General features: G+C 35.8%; 1 protein-coding gene across 3 annotated transcripts in view; it reads right to left on the bottom strand.

Moving 5' to 3' along the window:
* Nucleotides 1-20669, bottom strand: part of LOC127647077 (discoidin domain-containing receptor 2-like) — a 60915-nt gene that overhangs the window by 31811 nt on the left and 8435 nt on the right. For all 3 annotated transcript variants that reach the window (XM_052131162.1, XM_052131160.1, XM_052131161.1), the window contains exon 2: nt 6629-6736. In XM_052131162.1, the coding sequence (XP_051987122.1) occupies nt 6629-6734 (106 nt within the window). In that variant the 5' untranslated portion in view covers nt 6735-6736. The remainder of the gene's footprint in view (nt 1-6628; nt 6737-20669) is intronic.

The following is a 20669-nucleotide window of genomic DNA, read 5'->3' as shown; positions in this document are numbered from 1 at the left end:
CTGGACTTACGCAGTAATTCATTGGTCCAAGCGGCACTTATTTCCCCCTCTAACCAAACTAGTTTTTTTTTTTTCCATTTTAAACCTTGTGAATAGCACGTTTGTTTCACCATGTTTGCTGTCTAACTGCAGGCTCTAAAATCTTGCACACACACACACACGCACACACACACACACACACACACACACACACACGTACTGATATATACACACGTTTAATCATGTGTAAACTGTTAGGAGTGGCAGTTACATTTTATTCTTTATTTTTACCGTTAAAAAAAGGTAAGGAGTCTATTACGCAAAGTGGAAAAAGGCATAGAGAGTAGGATGGTATAACTACAGTCTTTAAACAGAGGAAAGTTGGCAGCAGGAATCTAATAGCTGCTGAGTTCACCAACACACTTTTCCAGAAGTAGAAAAAATTTCCTTTTTTTTCCAGCGGAAATATGAAGGAGTAGAACTGATATTTAAAGGGTTACTGCATATTTGAATCTCTCTCTCTCTCCAGGAAAGAACGGAAATTTACCACCTTTGTGGAAAGCAAAAATGTATTCCTATCTGAAACACTGTCATTAACTTTTGTCACTAAAAACACACAGTTTCCTGCTTAGGTTGATTCACCTAACACCAAATTGATCAAATTGTAAACGTGAGAAATCTTGTTGCAGTGACTTATGAGCTCCAGAAACAAATATCTGAAAAACACACTCACACAGAAACTCTGTAGAAGCTGATTAAATTTACTTTCCTGTTGTCAAAATGTCTGGTATTTATAAGCCACAGACTCCAGTCTGATTGTTGAATCCATTGTATTCAATGGATTATTCTCCTCCTTGTTCTCCTGCTACACTCAATAATAAACTCAAAGCAAGGTTTCATACTTTCAGTGATCTCACATGCAGATGTTCTTCTTTCCTTTTTAAACCACAACCAGCCTGTTAAAATGTATGATGAGAAGCAAAAATATACAAGTATCATCAATTATGGGATACCACAATGCATTGCCAAGGCACCTATAGTGGTGTTTTGTGCTCAGTGTAAGAGCATGATAATAATAATAAAAAGCAGACGCATAAAAGAAAAGCATGGGTGGTAATGAATGCATGCCATCATATTTATTTTCACCATGAAATGACAAATCTGAAACAAATGTAATTAAATATTAGTTAACATAAGTGTAGACAAAGAACAAAATAGACCATAAAACCATAAAACAGGAAATTATTTCAAAGAGAGGACCCCTGTAGACCTTTATGGAAGCAGGGGTGTAGACCCCCCCCCCCCCAATAATCATTTTTTGATGAGTGCGCATGTGCAGACTGGAACAGACTGGAGAACGAACATCATAGGATAGAGCCCAACAACAAGTCAGCACAGTAGAAATAATTCAACATATCTGGGAGTACAGTGGGAAAAGCACATATACTTTAAACTATACCCATTTATACACACCAATGTAAAATATTGACGGTCCCCCGTGTCCGCTTATATGTGCTTATACAGTGGGGGAATCCCGAAGTTTTATGTAATAGAGAAACTTCACTATTGCAGTGCAATTCCGCTGCAGGTCACGATGGAAAGTTAACGGAACAAACACAGCAACAACTCTGGAATATCTGGAAATAAAGCAAAGCAACGGAGAATAAAATATTAAAGTCTTCCTTGGATGCCATGTTTGTTTTTTACACAAGTGTCACAGATAAATTAAGTTGCTGTGGAGAAAGCTGCTTGTAAAGAGTATGCCGCTTATACAGTGCATGTAAATGGGAACGGCTCTTTTGCGCAATAAGCCGGTTTCTTGTGTACAGTACATGTAAATGTTGTAACAGTGTTAGAATATTAGGTAAAATCAACCTACAATTGGCCTATTTATTTGTCTCAGCATACTAAGCAGGGATATGAGAAATAATTTTAAGATCAAACAATTAGACTCATCAGCTTTAATTTAACAACAAAAGAAGTCAAAAATCATATATTGTCCTCATTTACAGTTAGATGGCTATGTAAATGTGCGAGTGTGTGTTTAAGCTGAATATAGAATGGTCAGCAGAGATTATTCATGCAGACATAGCTTGTGTAGTTAGACTCAGACTATTATATATGAAATGGCACCTTCTGACACTTGTCTCTCATCTCATAGTCCTGGAAAGTACCAATCTAGAACATTCAGGCAGCAAAATAACAGCCGAGTATAATTCTATTATTTTTTTACCTACACCACAAACATGATCACATGGGAAGTCGTCATGTTGATTCTGTGAGTTCTGGAATCTTAGGCTCAGCCACATTATGCTGACTCACCCACAAGCGCCATCACCAATCAGACATTTTTGCATCAGCTTCTGCATGTTTACCTTCCCCTGTGGTGCTAATGGAAGTGTGTCGCATCAGCAGCGTGGGAGACCCAGGTTTAAATCCAGTGTTGAAACCAGGATGTCATGCATTTACATAATCAGGGACGAGCGTGTTTCTGAGGTTGCATTTTTCATTTTAATATTACAATTCTGGTCATAGAGTATTAAATGTATTAGAGCCGGTACAGTTGAAAACAACACACTTCAGAACTCGCATTTGACACCCCTCTGTGGACATTTCACCATTTCCCCAACAACACTTACAGTTTTGGCCACTGGGAGCAGTGTTTTGAATTTCAGAAATCGCATATATTGATTTTAGCTAAAGAAATGTCAACATACTGTTTCCGATTTCACTATGAGATCAGTCTGCCACAAGCCATCTAAAGACGTTGAAACATTTCTGACCAAAGTTGGAATCTTGATCTTGTGGTCTTGGTCTCAAGACCTCTTGAGACCATACAAAAGCAGTCTTGGTCTGGATCTGGGTCTCAATACATAAAGTCTTGGTCTGGATCTGGGTCTCGGCTTATGGTCTTAGAAAGACCACAGTGTATTACCAGTGCACTAAATGTGATAATTATTTCAACCTCTAGTTGCCATGGCATCTTCACCTGAGAATTTGCAAGTACTTCAGCCTCTGTGCTATCACACATGCTTCGACAAGCACTGTCTCGCTCATCACATGAATTTAAGTGCAAGAACTATGGTCTAACACAAAGTAATTATAAGTGATCTATGGATATAACTGCCATGTAGAGGCCATAACTTTACTCACGTTAGCCACGGGACACACTAAGCTTGTTACAAAGCGGGAGTGGACGGTATTCTTATGAGTTGTTGGTGGGAGCAGGGCAAATCATAACTGAAGATTAATTCCCTTGATATTGCAATTGCTACACTTATTACATGCCGTATTATTTTATTTAGCTACACATCCCAAACAAGCTGAGAACTGTGTTCCTGAATTAGTTAATTGCTGTTCTATACAATAAAGTCAATTTCACATTGTTCCTCTTAGCAGCATGAAAAACAAATGTTATTCAAATTGTTATTAAATTATATACAGAAAGGGAGAAAATCGGTTCAACTGACTGTCTGAGTTCTGCGCTCATGCAAAAACTCCAGTTATAATCAATGAAACTGTTTACAGGTACACAGCACATTAATTATTTTATTTAAATAATTTCTACATCTTGTTGTTTACAATGAGATCATTCATGAGAGCAGCAGCAAAACTCAGTCTGTGGACGCACGCTGAGCTGATGACGTAAACGTCACTGACATGTCTGTCATTTTGAAAAATAAACATTGCTATTTTGTTATATTAGTAATGCATATGAAACGCAATTCTTAGTTACCCATGGTTTTGGGAAGTCCAATTCATTTCCGCAAATCAGATCTTTCAAAAGGTTATTTTCAATAATTGTGATTGTTTTACATCAGCATTTGTCTTTCTTTATTTCGAACAGAAATGGTCTGTGTTATTGTTAGTGAAGAATATTCTGTTTATGCATAGTTGTTATAATAGTTTCATTTTACAAAAATTGTTTTAAATTAAGTTTCCATCTCTTGGTTTAACTTTGATTAGCAAAGATGAATTTGGCATTTAATGTTATCATGTGAAGCAGCCATCTGTGTTTTGAGAGTTAATTTATTAGGCTAAAAATCTTGAAGGTATTTTTAATAATTCTGAACCAATCCTAAAGGAATCAGATAAGGATCCACTTAGAGTATATTAAGATCCTATTGGATACAATTAAATTGTATTATTTCATTCACAATCTATTAGCATTCCTTTAGGGTTTTTTTCTTAAAAAAAATAACACAACATGGCTGTAAACAAAGCCATTATAGAACAATAAGTAGCATTCCTTGCCTTTTTACACTAGCATGCTAATGAAGTAAAACACCACAACTCCAGATGTACAGTTTTAGGCTATACGGCCTTAATTTACTGAAATATTGCTGAGAAACTGACATATGATCAGTGGAAGGAAGCAGTGTCACCTTGGATATTCAAAGTCATCTGCTTCATAAAGCAACATAGCCTGATATTGTACAAGAACATAGTGTGGTTTTCATCCTGGGGGATCCCAGATGAAACTGCCTCTGGCCATGGTGGTATTAGCTGTTTTCTCTATGCCTAGCCTCTACTGTATGGCTGGTCACCATGAGCTGGCTTCTGGTTTCCTTGTAAAATATAATTGTACCTCACATTGACATCACACTTTCCTCCCCACAATCCACCCATGCTAGCGTGAAAGAGCTAGAGTTGAAAGACAGATAAAAGAGAAGGCACTATGAAAATAAGAATGGCCATCTTCCAGTTCTTATTCAGTCCAAGTTTTTATGCTGTTGCTCTACTTCAGACAATGTTTGATTTGAACTGCTGAGCTGCTTTGAGTTACAAACCAACTAGTAAAGAATAACAATGCAACTTGCAGCATACTCACTGACCTTCATAAAAACTGAAAATCCTGAACAGTAAAACCTGTGACTGTTACCACAGGCTGGCTGTTAGTTGTGGCACAACAAAAACTGATTTCCATGGTGACTCGTCTCATATATTTTCGAATATGGTTTTGAAATTAGCCCAAGGGATAAAGGTTTGGCTGGTAAGCATGGTCCAATTAGCCCCTGCTAGTAGATGCCATAACTACAAAATTATGCTGCTAAAAACATCTTTCTCCATTATCAGCCATTTGAATGTAGCCATATATTCTTAATTTTTGAACAAAATATTTTCAAGCAACATATAGACCGCAAGTATTTCATTATATTATAGTAGATCCCTGCTAAAAAAAAAAAAAAAAAAGACTAGTTTAATCAGCTTGCAAATCCCCTGCTGGTCTAGGCTGGTTTATGTTGGTTAGTGCTGGTTTGGTGCTGCTCAAGATTTTGTGCTGGCAAAAAAAGTATGTAAACCCTTTGGAATTAGCTGCTTTTCTGCATTATTTGTCATAAAATGTGATCTCATCATCATCGAAATTATAAGTATAGATAAACACGATGTGCTGAAGTTAACACCACACAAACAATTATAATCTTTCATGTCTTTATTAAACACATCCCATTAAACATTCACAGTGCTGTGAAAAAGTAAGTGAACCCTTGGATTTAATTACTGGCAGAAAAAACATCAACCAAGCATTTCTGGTAGCTGCAGATTAGACCTGCACAACATTCAAAAGGAATTTGAGACCATTCTTCCTTACAGAACTGTTTCAGCTCAGTCATATTCTTAGGATGTCTTGTGTGAGTGGCTCCCTTGAGGTCATTCCACGGCATCTCTTTTGAGTTAAGGTCTGAGCTCTGACAGGGCCTCTTCAAAAGGTGGATTGATATTTAGGGTCATTTTTCTGCTGCATCCCCCAACTTCTACTGAGCTTCAGCTGGCGCACAACCAACCTGACATTACCTTGTAAGAGATCTTGATAAATTTGGGAATTCCTTTTTCCCTTGATGATGGCAAGCCTTCCAGGCCCCTAAGCAGCAAAGCAGCAGACTCATGAACAGAGATGTTAACCAGTTCCAATGATTCCTTCAAGAATTTAGCTGTGACTCTAGTGTTCTTTTTTACCTTAATTATCATTCTGCAGTGTGCCCCTTGAGTCAACTTGGCTGGATGGCCACTTCTAGGGAGAGTAGCCACAGTACTAAATTGTCTCAATTTATAGTACAGATGAAGTTCTTTAAGATAACTTTGTAACTATTTCCTGCTTTATGCAAAGCAACAATTCTTGATCGTTTGCCTTCCAAGATCTCTTTTTTTGGATGCATTGTCCACGTCAGCAGATGCTTCATGTGAATAGAAAACTCAACATGTTTGAGTGCTTTTTATATGCTAAGTATCACACATTCAATCTCGTTTCATTAATTGGATGCCAGCTAACTCTAAATTAGCTTTTGTTGATGTCATTAGCCCAGGGGTTCACATACTTTTACCAACCTACACTGTGAATGTCAGATTGTGTTTGTCCATTATTCTATTCTATATAGTTTATGACTAAATGCAAGTAATTCTAAAGGGTTCACATACTTTTTCTTGCCACTGTATACTCGTAATCACTTATCTATTTTTTGTTCAGCAGGGATGTTTATCAGTGACTGATTTTTTTTGAAGGGCTCTTAAAAGCGCAAATGTAACTTTTACTATAAAAGTAGTAGGCCTACATTGGTTAGAGCTTGTTTAATTGCGTTGTATCTTCAATGCAATTACACACATCAATATGTTATCTTTATCTTATTTTATCAAAGAAAAAAACCTTTACCTGGATTTACTTGAGACTTGACTGCTCCTATTAGGTAGAGGAGGATAAGGAGTGGAAAGACCATCTTCCAAAGCTGCTTCATCTCAGATGGAGATGGCGCATTCATTCCTGTAGAATGAGATACAGGGTTAGGGTTAGAAAACTCAAGCCTTCATTTCAACAGGGCTATCTCAGAATGAATCTAAGCTTCAGTAAGAGGAATAATGTGTACTCCAGCACCCCTTGAGCAGGCAAGAAATCAGCCTAGACTCAAGGGCATACTAGCAGTGTTAAAACTAAAGATACTGTAATTCCAGGCGAAGCTTTGAGCCAACAGTCTTCCAGTCACAATGTTGAGCTTTTCAGCATATGCTCATTCTGCCCAAATAACATCTACCACCCACACCTTAAAAATGAGTGTCTTATGTCAAAATGCAAAAAGCTAATAATCTCATTCCCACCTCATATTTCACATATTGGCTAGCATGACTGCATTTCAGTGGCCTTTCATCAATTTATGTTCTCCTGTCACACTAAGTTGCCCAGCCATAACAAGTTTAATGGGGAAATCATTTTTTTTTTTTTTATAAATCAGAGTGACTATTTGCACTAGGTGTTAATAGCACTTGGCACTGAGTGTGGCTATATGCACTCCGATAGTGTAGTAGGAATACACAAATTGAAGACAAACTGCACCCTTAGTGTCATTGAATGTAAAGATGGTGTAAACGTTTTATCACAATTAACTGTGATATTACAACAGTAATTTGCTGTTAATATAATAACCATGTTTAATTTTGTTGGTACTATGTAGTGAAACCATGGTTAACTTTTGTAAGGGAAGGTTAGGGTTAGGGGTTGGTGTAGGGTGTATGTGGCACAACAAATAAACAAAATAAACATGCTGCATGGATGTCTATACTGTTGGTATTTAATTTAGTACTCAAGTAATTTATTGGTCGGCTGATATTATTTCACAGATATATCATATATGTTTTCCTAAATGCGCAGACATTAAACCTTTTTTTCAGAACATATAATTAAGAAAAGAATGCTTGGGGTGATTTAGAGTTGGTGTTATAACCTAGTTTGTCTAGTTATATTTTATATTTTTAAAATGTATTCTTTATTTAAATGGTCAACCATTTACTGATACTATACATAGAGTACTGATTTTTATTTAGCTATAATTTTAATATAGTCTTTATTTAAATGGTCAGGAACTGACTGATACTGAATATACAATACTGATGTTTATTTAGATATTTATTGTATTTTTATTTATTCTTTATTTTCTCAGTTTTCATTTCTAGAATTTGTTGACAATGTATAATAATGTAAAATATTCTTTGATAAAAATATTTGTTTAAGAAAGCAGCCTTGCTTGTGAAAAATCCACATAGAAAAGGTATGTTTTCATTCCAGCTCAAAAATGAACTATATCAGCTACCATATCGGTAATTGGTGAATTTTCCCCCTCTAAAATCGGCATTGGTCTAAAAAATCCCACATCGGTCTGGCTCTAATTTAATTGGGTGTAAATATTATCTGTCACTATTTACACCGGGGTGAAAATTGCATATAACATTATTTGCACTTATTGCAAAGAAGATGCTTTTTGTTGTTTTTTACACTTAGCCTCTGTCTTTTTTATTTTTTATTATTATTGAGGGCATAGTTTTAATTTGGTTAATAAAGATGCAATAATTGCCTGCAGAGAATAATGGAATTTCATATATTTCTTATACTGACATGTGAACAGTAGAATAAACTGTTTGGAAAAACAATGTGGTTAGAGCTGAAAACAATTACAAAGTCACACAGTTCAAAGAGAAAATGAATGCTTTCTGGATTTACTTCAAGGACTGACCATCAACAGAGATGTTTGTGAAAGTCTGCTTTGTACATTTAATTTTGAGCAAACACACAGTTATACACAATAAAACTAGCTAACAAACCAAGATTCTAGATTCTAAGATTCAAATGCATAGGTCTGTGTAACAAATACATTTACATTTATTCTTTAGCAAATACTTTTATCCAAAACGACTTAAAAAATGAGGAAGGATAGCAGCATAAGTGATTCATCTTAAGGGGGCAGTAGTTAAACAAATGCAGCTTTCAATTGCATTTGAAAAGTATTAGACAAGACAGAGATTAAAGTGCAATTTTTATTATTATATAAATAACTAATTATTAAATTAATAAATTATAAACAAATATATACAGTATATATATATTATATGAAAATACAAAAAAGGTACACTGCAAAAATCATATTCAAAACTTCTTTACCTGGTTTTCCATATCTTTATAATATATGCAAAATATTGGTTACACTTTACAATAAGAATCCATTTGTTTATATTAGTTGATGCATTAGGTATCATGAACTAACAATGAACAATATATTTTTTACAGCATTTATATATCTTTGATAATGTTAGCAAATAAAAACTAAAATTGTTCATTGTTAGTTTATGTTAGTTTATAGTGATTCAACTAGTGTTAACATATACAACTTTCAATTTAAAAAGTACTAGTATGTTGAAATTCACATTTACCAAGATTAATACATTCTTCAGTAAATTATTGAGTATTGTTCATTGTTATTTAATGTTAACTAATGTTGTTAACTTATTTTAATAAATTAAACCTTATTGTAAAGTGTTGGAAAAATATATTAAGTATCATTAAAATATGATACATTCAACTGAGAAGAAAAAACAGCATAAGAGACACTAAAAGTGTATTTTGGTCCATTGTCAGATTGTTTTAATTTTTATTTATTTATTTGTATTAATAATTATAATTGTTTTACTAAATCTTACCAAATAAATAGGGCATCTCAGATGAATATATCTTGTCTTAAGTATATTTAGTCTTTTTTTTTTTTACTGTAAAACAAGACAAAGATACTGATTTAGAATAGTACTTTTTTGCAGTGTAAAACTGTGTTTTGTTAAAATGATAAAATGATGAATATCTACATTTTGAGATCCACAAAAAGTACATTTAATTGTAAATACCAACAAAAAATACTTTATTGCTTTGTATATTTGCAAATGTAAATGCAAATAAATAAATAAATAAATAAAATGACCAGGGGATGTGGAGTGTCTGACTCATTACCTCAGAGAGTGTTTTTGTGCCAGTAAGAATGACCTGTCCAGTCAAAATATCTCCACAGCCAATCACACTATGATCTAGTGATGTCATAGTACCAAATATTTCAGTAGTCGGTACTGATACCAGTGAAATTTAACAGTTCTTGATACCAATTTTGATACCACTGCAAAAATATGCTAATATTATAATATGCTATTGAACACACCAGTTTAGATATTTTTAATTATTTAATAATTATTTTAATAATTATAGTTTAATAATTATTATTATTTTCCAGATCTTTTTAAAGTTTAAATTAATTTTATCAGCAAAATTGTGTCTAATCAATAAATTCTTAAAACTTTTAACAAGTGGAAATATAACTTTTTTAACATGTCATTGCATTTTTTTTTTTGTGCCAAAATTTAATTCAACAGCTGTCTTGCTTGTGATATTTTGATTAATTATTTTACTATACATATATAATATATTTGTATTCAATTTCAGGCATCTAGATTTTATTTTGAATCGTGCTTTTATTATGAGGTGTGTTTTTTGCTGGATGCTTCACTTCTCCAGATAAACAGTTTGCATCATGGCACAGTGTGATCATTAAAGATAATCTCATCTCTTGAAATGAAATGAAATGTAAAACACAGTTTTGGAGTGTTTGTATTTTAGATTACTGGTGTTTGTACATGTGTTAATTTTTAAATGTTTAAAATTTGATTAATAGTTTACATGTGCAGCATGGTTCACAACAGATTAGTGCTCTGCTCTGTCATCTGATACAATGTGAATGATTCTCAATGTCTGTGGAGTTTCTAGTGGATGAGCGGTCAGATTTAGTCTCAGTAAAATTGCTGCATTCAAAATAAGCCTGTGAGCATTTAAAAGCAGTTGTGTGTCAGTCATACTGCATGCTGTTACCGGATTGAGTCAGTGCTCTGTAATACCGGTACTGCAGAAACACTGGTATCGTTTTTTTATTTTAATTTTAATATCAACTTGGTACCGAAGTACCAGTACTTCTGACAATGCTGCTATGAACTATATAAACTGGCTGATTAATATACAAGATACATGTTCTATATTGTGATACTTTTATAATTCAACATCATATCCAACTTTAATCAGTATGCTCCCAAATGAACCAATGACCAACACAATTGCATATGAAACAAACACATAATTTGTAGCTCAATATGAAATATGCCAGGATACATACAAAACTCAATATCATATCCCCACTTCTGCCTGTTGGTCCTGTCTGTTTTCTGTTTGTGTGTGTTTGTGGTGTGTATGTCCACGTGGCTGAGTCTGTGTATTCCCAACTCTGCCCACTCATTTCCTCTGGCCGTACCTGTATATGTTGTGATCCCTTTTCTCTTGTGTTTGTCAGATTGTTTTGTTTCCCATGTTTAGTCTGTGTTTTGTTTGCTCAGCCTCCAGTCTGGATTGTCATTTAGTTTTTCAGTTCTTTGTTTTTCTCTCCAGTTGTTTTCACCCTTGTGAGTGTTTTGTTTTCCCCATTTTTTGTTTGTTTATTTAATATTTATTTCGCCTCATTCCTGACACATTCTGTGAAACTTCCATTATTCAGTAAAGCCATCCATTTTAATGACCTATGCAGACTAAAATGGTGTTGAATATAGTAGGGGGAAAATGATTGTTAACAAGTGCAGGATTACTCATTTGTTTTTGGCTGCATATGCCTGTCCTGGTTCTTTCAGAAGTCTCCACACATGATTCATGATGGGTTGTGTAACACCAACAGCACAGAAGGTGCACATAATTAAAGGAATAGTTTACACAAAAATGAAAATTAATGTCATTCCAAACCTGTATGATTTTTTCCCTATTTTTTTTAATGTTTCAAATTGAGAAATTCTATTTTATATATATACAATATATTTCTATGTATGCAATAACCATGATAATATTCATTGTGCCACTAGAATATAATCTATTTTTGAACTAAACAATACATTGTATAATTATATAAATACAGCTTTATGACTTTAAGGCTGGAACAAAAATGACATTGGATCTCTGCTGGATACTTTAAGAAGCCAGGAAATGTCTTCATCACCAGCCAAACAAAACTCTCCTCACAGCACTAGAGTGGGAGTGTCCTCTATATGAACATGGAGATAACAGGCATATTTCTGCCTCCTCTGTCTTATTCAAGGTTGTGCTGTTGAAAGAAGTCTTTAAGACCGTCAAAGGCTTCACAGACTCAAAATACAATGTAGTCTTTGAACATTGACAACAGATATAAGCCAAACTAAACAGAGGAACACCCTTATGATATATGATAAAGTTTAACTTGACTTTAGCATAACTATTAAACTCATGGGGCAACTAAGCATTTATGTACATTACAGAGTGACCCCAAAAAGCATTTGAGCACTTCAGTCACACTTAAAAGTTATGAATTTCATTGCATTAGTTAACAAAATATCTAGTGGAATCTGTTAACAAATTATGCTAGACCTTTTCAGAACTAACTTATGACCTTTAATCTATTTTGGCAAACATTTTGAAAGAGCTAATCCCAAGGTAAATTTTAGGATGTATGAAATCTAATGCAATGGAATTCATACATATTTTAATTGTAGCATATGTAAAAGTCCATATACTGTGTATACACACACACACACACACACACACACACACACACACACACACACACACACACACACACACACACACACACACACACACACACACACACACACACACACACACACACACTCATGTAGTGTTTCCATGTTTTATGGGGACTTTCCATAGACATAATGGTTTTTATACTGTACAAACTTTATATTCTATCCCCTAAACCTGACCCTCACAGAAAACTTTCTGCATTTTTACATTTTCAAAAAACATAATTTAGTATGATTTATAAGCTGTTTTCCTCATGGGGACCGACAAAATGTCCCCACAAGGTCAAAAATTTCGGGTTTTACTATCCTTATGGGGACATTTGGTCCCCACAAAGTGATAAATACACGCTCACACACACACACACACACACACACACACACACACACACACACACACACACACACACACACACACACACACACACACACACACACACACACACAGTTTAAGTCAGACGTTTACATACACTTAGGTTGAAGTCATTAAAACTAACCACTTGATTTCATACTAGCTACTACAGTTTTGGCAAGTTGTTTAGGACATCTACTTTGTGCATGACACAAGTAATTTTTCCAACACTTGATTACAGACAGATTGTTTCACTTTTCATTGACTATATCACAATTCCAGTAGGTCAGAAGTTTACATTCGCTAGGCTTACTGCCTTTAAGTAGCTTGGAAAATTCCAGAAACGTATGTCAAGCCAATTTACGTCTGATAGGCTAATTGGAGTCAAACTCAGTGCCTCTTTGCTTGATGTCATGGGAAAATCTAAAGAAATCAGCCAAGACCTCAGAAAAAAAAATGTGGACCTCCACAAGTCTGGTTCATCCTTGGTAGCAATTTTCAAATGCCTTAAGGTACCACGTTCATCTGTACAAACAATAGTACGCAATTATAAACAAGAGATGTCTTCAAGAGATGAACATAGTTTGGTCCAAAAGTGCAAATCAATCCCTGAACAATAGCAAAGGACCTTGTGAAGCTACTGGAGGAAACTGGTGGACAAGTATCCATATCCACAGTAATATGATTCCTATATCGACATAACCTGAAAGGCTGCACTGGATGAATGAAGCGAATGCTCCAAAGACTAAAACCATAAAAAAGCAAGACTACAGTTTGCAAGTGCACTTGCAGACAAAGATCTCACATTTTGGAGAAATTTCTTCCGGTCAGATGAAACAAAAAATTAACTTTTTGGCCATAATGCCCATCGGTATGTTTGGAGGAAAAAGGGTGAGGCTTGCAAGCCGAAGAACACCATCCCATCCCTGAAGTATGGAGGTGGTAGAATCAAGTTGTGGGGGTGCTTTGCTGCAGGAGGGACTGGTGCACTTCACAAAATAGATGGAATCATGAGGAAAGAAAATTATGTGGAAATATTGAAGCATCTCAAGACATCAGCCATGAAGTTAAAGCTTGGTTGCAAATGGGATTCCAAATGGACAATGACCCTAAGCAAACCTTCAAAGTTGTGGCAAAATGGCTTAAGGACAACAAAGTCAAGTTATTGGAGAGACCATCACAAAACCTTGACCTCAATCCGATAAAAATTTGTGGGCAGAACTGAAAAAGCGTGTGCAAGCAAGGAAACCTACAAATCTGACTCATTTACACCAGTTCTGTCAAAATATTGTGAGAAGCTTGTGGAAGGTTCCCCAAAACATTTGACACAAGTTAAATAATTTAAAGGTAATGCTACTAAGTACTTAAAAAGTGTATATAAACTTCTTACCCACTGGGAATGTGATGAAAGAAATAAAATCGGAAATAAATTATTCTCTCTACGATTATGCTGACATTTCACATTCTTAAAATAAAGTAGTGATCCTAACTGACCTGAGACAGGCAATGTTTTCTATGATTAAATTTCAGGACTTGTGAAAAACAGTTTACAGTTATTCTCAGTCGCTTTGGTACATTTTTCAGATCACAATTGAAATTCTCAAAACTACTTGTTCAACCTCCACATCATCTAGTAACTTGTGCACATCATAAAAGCAACTTCTGAATAAATATTTACTTTTGAGTGATGAACTAAGGATATTGAGCAAGTTGAGCAAGGCTTTGCAGGTAATCCATATTGTGGTGCTGTTTGTACAAATTGTTTCAAGAAATGCACTTACTGGTTCGCAAATGTTAAGGATGATTCAAGAAATTTTACAAATCGACTGAGAAAAACTGTAAATGTATTTGGCTAAGGTATATTTACACTTCTTATTTCAACTGTATGTATATATATATATATATATATATATATATATATATATATATATATATATATATATTTTAGAGCTGTCAAAGTTAACATATCAACGCATGTGATTAATTAAAAAAGTGGAACACGTAATTTTTTCTTAATTGCAAATAACGCATTTACCTTTAATTAAGCATAAACCAGCATAAACACTGTTCGGAATAGGGGGGAACCTTTGTGAAGTGTCTGCCTGGACTCATTACATTGACACACACACCACAAACACACACAACACCCATATCATTGATGAAATGACAGGGAATGCTATTTCTTGTACAAAACAAGCCCAGATGGGACTTTTTATAGAAATCAAGTATTTTTCAGCCTCTGTAATGCACAAGTTAATTATCACAGAAGCATGTCAAGTCTCATCACATAAATCCAAAAAGAGACATTGTTAGAAAGCACTTTTTATGTAGAGTTCAAAGCAGCACTTGACGCCGGCATTAACGCCCTGCCTTGAATTGGATTGCGACTCCACGATTGCTGTAATAAAGCGAATTGGATGATGAAAGTTTAAGAAATTTAATGAACATTGCAATGAATATGCTACCTATGAGGTGACTAGTTCTTTCAATTAGTCAACCTCCAACTTAGACTTAGCGAAACGTTTAATGTTACTTGAATTGGTGCTTTTTTAGATTTAACCTTTAAATTGTTTAACTTGGGTGAAACGTTTTGTGTAGCCTTCCACAAGCCTGGTTGCCTCCTTGTTCGCACATGCTTTTTCAGTTCTGCCCACAATTTGTCTATCAGATTGAGGTCAGGGCTTTGTGATGGCCACTCCAATACCTTGATTTTGTTGTTCTTAAGCCATTTTGCCACAACTTTGAAGGTATGCTTGTGGTCATTGTCCATTTGAAAGACCCATTTGCAACCAAGCTTTATCTTCATGGCAGATGTTTTGAGATTTTGCTTCAATATATCCACATAATTGTCCTTCTTCATAATGTCCTCTATTTTGTGAAATGCACCAGTCCCTCCTACAGGAAAGCAACCCCACATCATGATGCTGCCACCCCATGCTTCACGGTTGGGATGGTGTTCTTTGGCTTGCCAGCCTCTCCCTTTTTTCTCCAATCATACCGATGGGCATTGTGGCCTTCAATTTTTGTTTCATCAGACCAGAGAAAATTTCTCCAAAATGTGAGATCTTTGTCCCCATGCTCACTTGCAAACTGTAGTCTGGCTTTTTTATGGCGCTTTATTGGAGTATTGGCTTCTTCCTTGCTAAGCAGCCTTTCGGGTAATGTCGAGAAAGGAATCGTTTTACTGTGGTTATAGATACTTGTCTACCAGGTTCCTCCAGCATCTTCACAAGGTCCTTTGTTGTTGTTCTGGGATTGATTTTCACTTTTCACATCAAACTACGTTCCGCTCTAGGATACAGAATGCGCTTCCTTCCTGAGTACTACAAAGTAGATGTCCTAAATTACTTGCCAAATATATAGTTTTCTAATGTCAAATCTGTGGAATGGTTAAAAATGTAGTTTTAATGACTTCAACCTAAGTGTATGTAAACTTCTGACTTCAACTGTATATATATATATATATATATATATATATATATATATAGTGTGACACATTAACAAATCATTGAAAAACCTTTTACTGTTTTTGTGTGGTTTTGAGAGCTAAATAATGAGAAACAACTCAGTTCTTCCCTTTTTATGGTGTCTGTTATAAATGTACTTTGTCTGTCAAGGGTAAAAACCCCTGTTTGGTTAACACGTGTGACTCTGCAAACCTCTGTGTGAACTCTCAAGCAGAGGATGTACTACACAGGGAAAAGAGCAGTCATGACCTGGGTTACAAGGACCCTCAATTACTCTCTACAGTGCATACAGGGGTTACAGCGCAGTGGGGGAGAGGATTCTATGGTGTGTTATTCTGCCAGCATTTCCCAAAGTCACATTCCCAAGTTCCAAACACTTTTTAACACTCCGTTAACTGACTGTTTCAGAAAGATATTTTGAAAGATCATCAGTTAATGCCTCTGCAAATACTGTAAAATATGCAAGCTCTTTGAAGCATAACATTGGCATTACTTGTAGAATAACATACAAAAGGGATAAGGAGGGCTTCACTGTAAAATAACTGACCTCTATGAAAGAGGTATAACAAATAAGGGATTGTTCACATTCTATAACACACTGAATAATTGAGCAGTGCAGTATATTCACTGATGAGCCAAAAAATTATGACCACTCAGAGGTGAAGTGAATAACATTTATCATCTCCTAACAAGGCCACATTTCAAGGTCTGGGTAGGTTAGATGGCAAGCAAACAATCAGTTCTCGTAGTCAATCAGTTCTCGTAGCATGTTGAATGCAGAAGAAATGAGCTGGAGTAAAGACCTGAGCAACTTTGACAAGGGCCACATTGTTATGGCCATACGACAGACTGGGTCAGAACATTTTCTGAAATGGCAAGGCTTGTGGGGTGCTCCTAGTCAGCAGTGGTGAGTACCTGCCAACAGTGGTCTGAGGACAAACCACTAACTGGCGACAGGGTGTTGGGTGCCCAAGTCTCATCAATGAGTGAGGGCAATCAAGGCTATACTGTCTGGTCCGAACCGACAGAAGGTCTACTGTGGCGCACAAGTCACAGACATTTTTAATGATTGTTAAGTGAGGAATATGTAAGAACACACAGTGCATTGCACCCTGCTGCGACTGGGATGTGTGTCCGTAGATCGGTCAGAGTGCCCATGATGACCCCTGTCCACAATCGAAAGCACCTACAATGTGCACGCGAGTATCGCCACTGGACCTTGGAGCAGTGAAAGAAGGTTGCCTGGTCTGATGAGTCCCGTTTTCTTTTACATCTGTCTATGTGTGTGCCGTTTACCTGGGGAAGTGATGGCACCAGGATGCACTGTGGGACTTGAAGGATCTGCTGCTAATGTCTTGGTGTCAGATACCACAGGACATGATACCTTCAGGTGTAATTTTGAGCCCATGCTTGGCGGGTCAATGCTGTTTTGGCGGTACGCAGAGGACCAACATCACATTAGGCAGCTGGTCATAATGTTTTGGCTCATCAATCACCACCTGCCTAATATTGTGTTGGTCCACCTCGTGCCGCCATAACAGCACCAACCCACATCTCAGAATAGCATTCTGAGATGCTATTCTTCTCTCCACAATTGAGCGGTACAGAGCGGTTATCTGAGTTACCATAGACTTTGTCAGTTCGAACCAGTCTGGCCATTCTCTGTTGACCTCTCTCCTCAACAAGGCATTTCCATCTGCAGAACCTCCACTCACTGGATGTTCGGAGTAAAATATAGACACTGTTATGTGTGAAAATCCCAGGAGATCAGCAGTTTCAGAAATACTCAAACCAACCCCTCTGGCACCAACAATCATCCATGCGATTATCAAATCACCCAATCTTGTGGCAGCTGTGGAGTGCATTACATCATGCAGATACGGGTCAGGAGCTTCAGTTAATGTTCACATCAACCATCAGAATAGGGAAAAAAATGTGATCTCAGTGATTTGTATCGTGGCATGATTTTTGGTGACAGATATCTCAAAAGTCTCTAGATTTGACTCAGAATGGAGCCAAAAACAAAAAACATCCAGTGATCAGCAGTTTTGTGGATGAAATCGCCTTGTTGATGAGAGATGTCAACAGAGAATAGCCAGACTGGTTCGAACTGACATAGTCCACGGTAACTCAGATAACCTCTCTGGACAATTGTGGTGAGAAGAATAGCATCTCAGAATGCTATTCTGAGATGCGGGTTGGTGCAGTTTTGGCGTCACGAGGAGGACCTGCACAATATTAGGCAGGTGGTTTTAATGTTGTGGCTGATCGGTGTATATATATATATATATATATATATATATATATATATATATATATATATATATACAGTATATGTTGAGAGAATTTGTTACCCTCAGAGGCATTTCAAATGGTCCCTAAAGGTACTGTATCTTAGGTCCCTCCTTTTTTTACCCTAATGCTAAAACATTCCCTTCAGAGTGTGATCAAAGTACATTATTTAGGTCACAGTGATACTCTAGAAAAATAATGGAAATACTGTAACACTGCATTTAAGGCATTCATATGTGCTCCAAGCATTTACAGCAAAATATTTGATAAAAGTGCCTGTGGTGTTCGAAATTGGTTTCAGCCCTCTGAGACCATTCCTCACATGTCACATTTCATGGTGTTCACATTAACTAAATTTGCAAAGAGGCAGATGAAAATTATTGAAGGGGACAACAAGGGAGGCAAACGGGGCTCAACGGGGGAAGTAATAAGAGATCTTGTCTCAAAAACAAGTAATGTAAGTGAGTGTGTGTGTACGTATGCCAGTGGTATATTGAATTATGAAGCTGTCACAGACTAATCAAATAATTTGAGAAGACAAAGTTGGGGACAACTCAATAATGTGTAAGTTTTTTTTATGCTGGGGCAAATTCACTGAACAGTCAACAGTATTTCACCACAAACCCTGCATCTTATTCATAAACCACTCGACATCCAGTTTTAGCAAACTTGCCTGCATCATGAAAACGTTTTTGTCATTCTGTTCTCACCTCAGTTCGGATTCCGTCATATGCTTCATTGTACAATTATACATATAATAGTTAAGTTATATTATACTGTACTATCATATCATTGTTTTAGATTCTCTAACCCAACCACACCACACCCTAAACCTAACCACTTATAAACAATATAAAACATGTAATTGGCAAGTAAATGTAGTCACAATGATTTTATTAACATAAAACTTTAATATAGGTATTTTTGAACACCTAAACCTCCCCCTACACACAATCAAATATTACAAAAATGACATTATTTTAACATTTATATCATTTCAAATTTGACATTTAAAATACACTCCAATGAAGATGTTTTAGTGGCACAGGTAAAAAGTCACTATATAGTCACTATATTTTGAGCGTGTCTTTGTGCGAACACACCTTCTTTCTATGTAAATTATGTATTATAAAAATTATGTACAATAGATTGTGCCTTAGCTTCAAAACTTTGCACTATTTGCTTGCCAAAATTAATGTTACGCTATTACTGCCCACAGAAAGAAGGAGGTAAACTGAATTTTCTAAAAGAGATTTTTGTAAGACCTACTGTTTCTGTTAATCATGGTAACAGTAATTATCAACTGATGGATCAAATGCAGGAGAGCATTACAAGTGGCCATGAATCAGTCCCAGAAAACAATGCAAACAGCATGTGCAAATAAACAACACTATCAACTGGCACAAGTGTTGATTCTTAGTGAATTTCCCGTTGAAAACTTCAGGACAAGTTTACGATTGTCATCATCCCATGGTACAAATTATATATTTAGCGACTGTAAAAGCTCTCATTTGTGTCACTTTAAAAGCATGCCCATTTTTTCATGCAGGCTTTGTAAGTAATAATAAGTAGTCCTTCAGCAGCTTTTATTCAAAGCAACTTATTACACTTATTGGATAAATCACTTGCTCAACGGTAAAATGGTAAAGGCTTATCACTCACTCCTTAACCCTTTTATATATACCGTCACACATATGTCAAATCAGCTTTTGCGCCAACACAAGCTGCATTGGTCAAGCATCTGTGATTTATATTCACTCAAAAATTACTCATACAGTCTTTTAAAACCCCAAATAAATTAATTACATACTGTATATCCAACTCGTCACATAAGTACCATGATAAAAGTAAGTACCATGATAAAAGATGTAGGCCTATTTGTTTACATAAGTAGTGTTTGTCATTCGTCAAACAAACAGCTACTCAAAGAGATTTTGAAGCACATAATTTTTATTTTAATTAACAAATAGCCAAATTCATATTTAAAGTGGAAGTATGTAACTTTTGCAGTGTTAAAATACTTTCTTCTTTTCAAGCATAATATGCAGAGACATCTATGAGTAAGATATTCGTAGCTTTCTGTGCCACTATGAAAATTTGTTTAGAGCGACCCGGGTCTATTTAACTGTTTAAATTACTGCAGACAAGGGGCGTATTCTGTTAGGTGGAGCTAGTGT

This window comes from Xyrauchen texanus, chromosome 7 (genome assembly GCF_025860055.1).
Source record: "Xyrauchen texanus isolate HMW12.3.18 chromosome 7, RBS_HiC_50CHRs, whole genome shotgun sequence".
In the NCBI taxonomy this organism is placed as follows: Eukaryota; Metazoa; Chordata; class Actinopteri; order Cypriniformes; family Catostomidae; genus Xyrauchen; species Xyrauchen texanus.
This window is presented reverse-complemented; position numbering and strand designations above follow the sequence as displayed.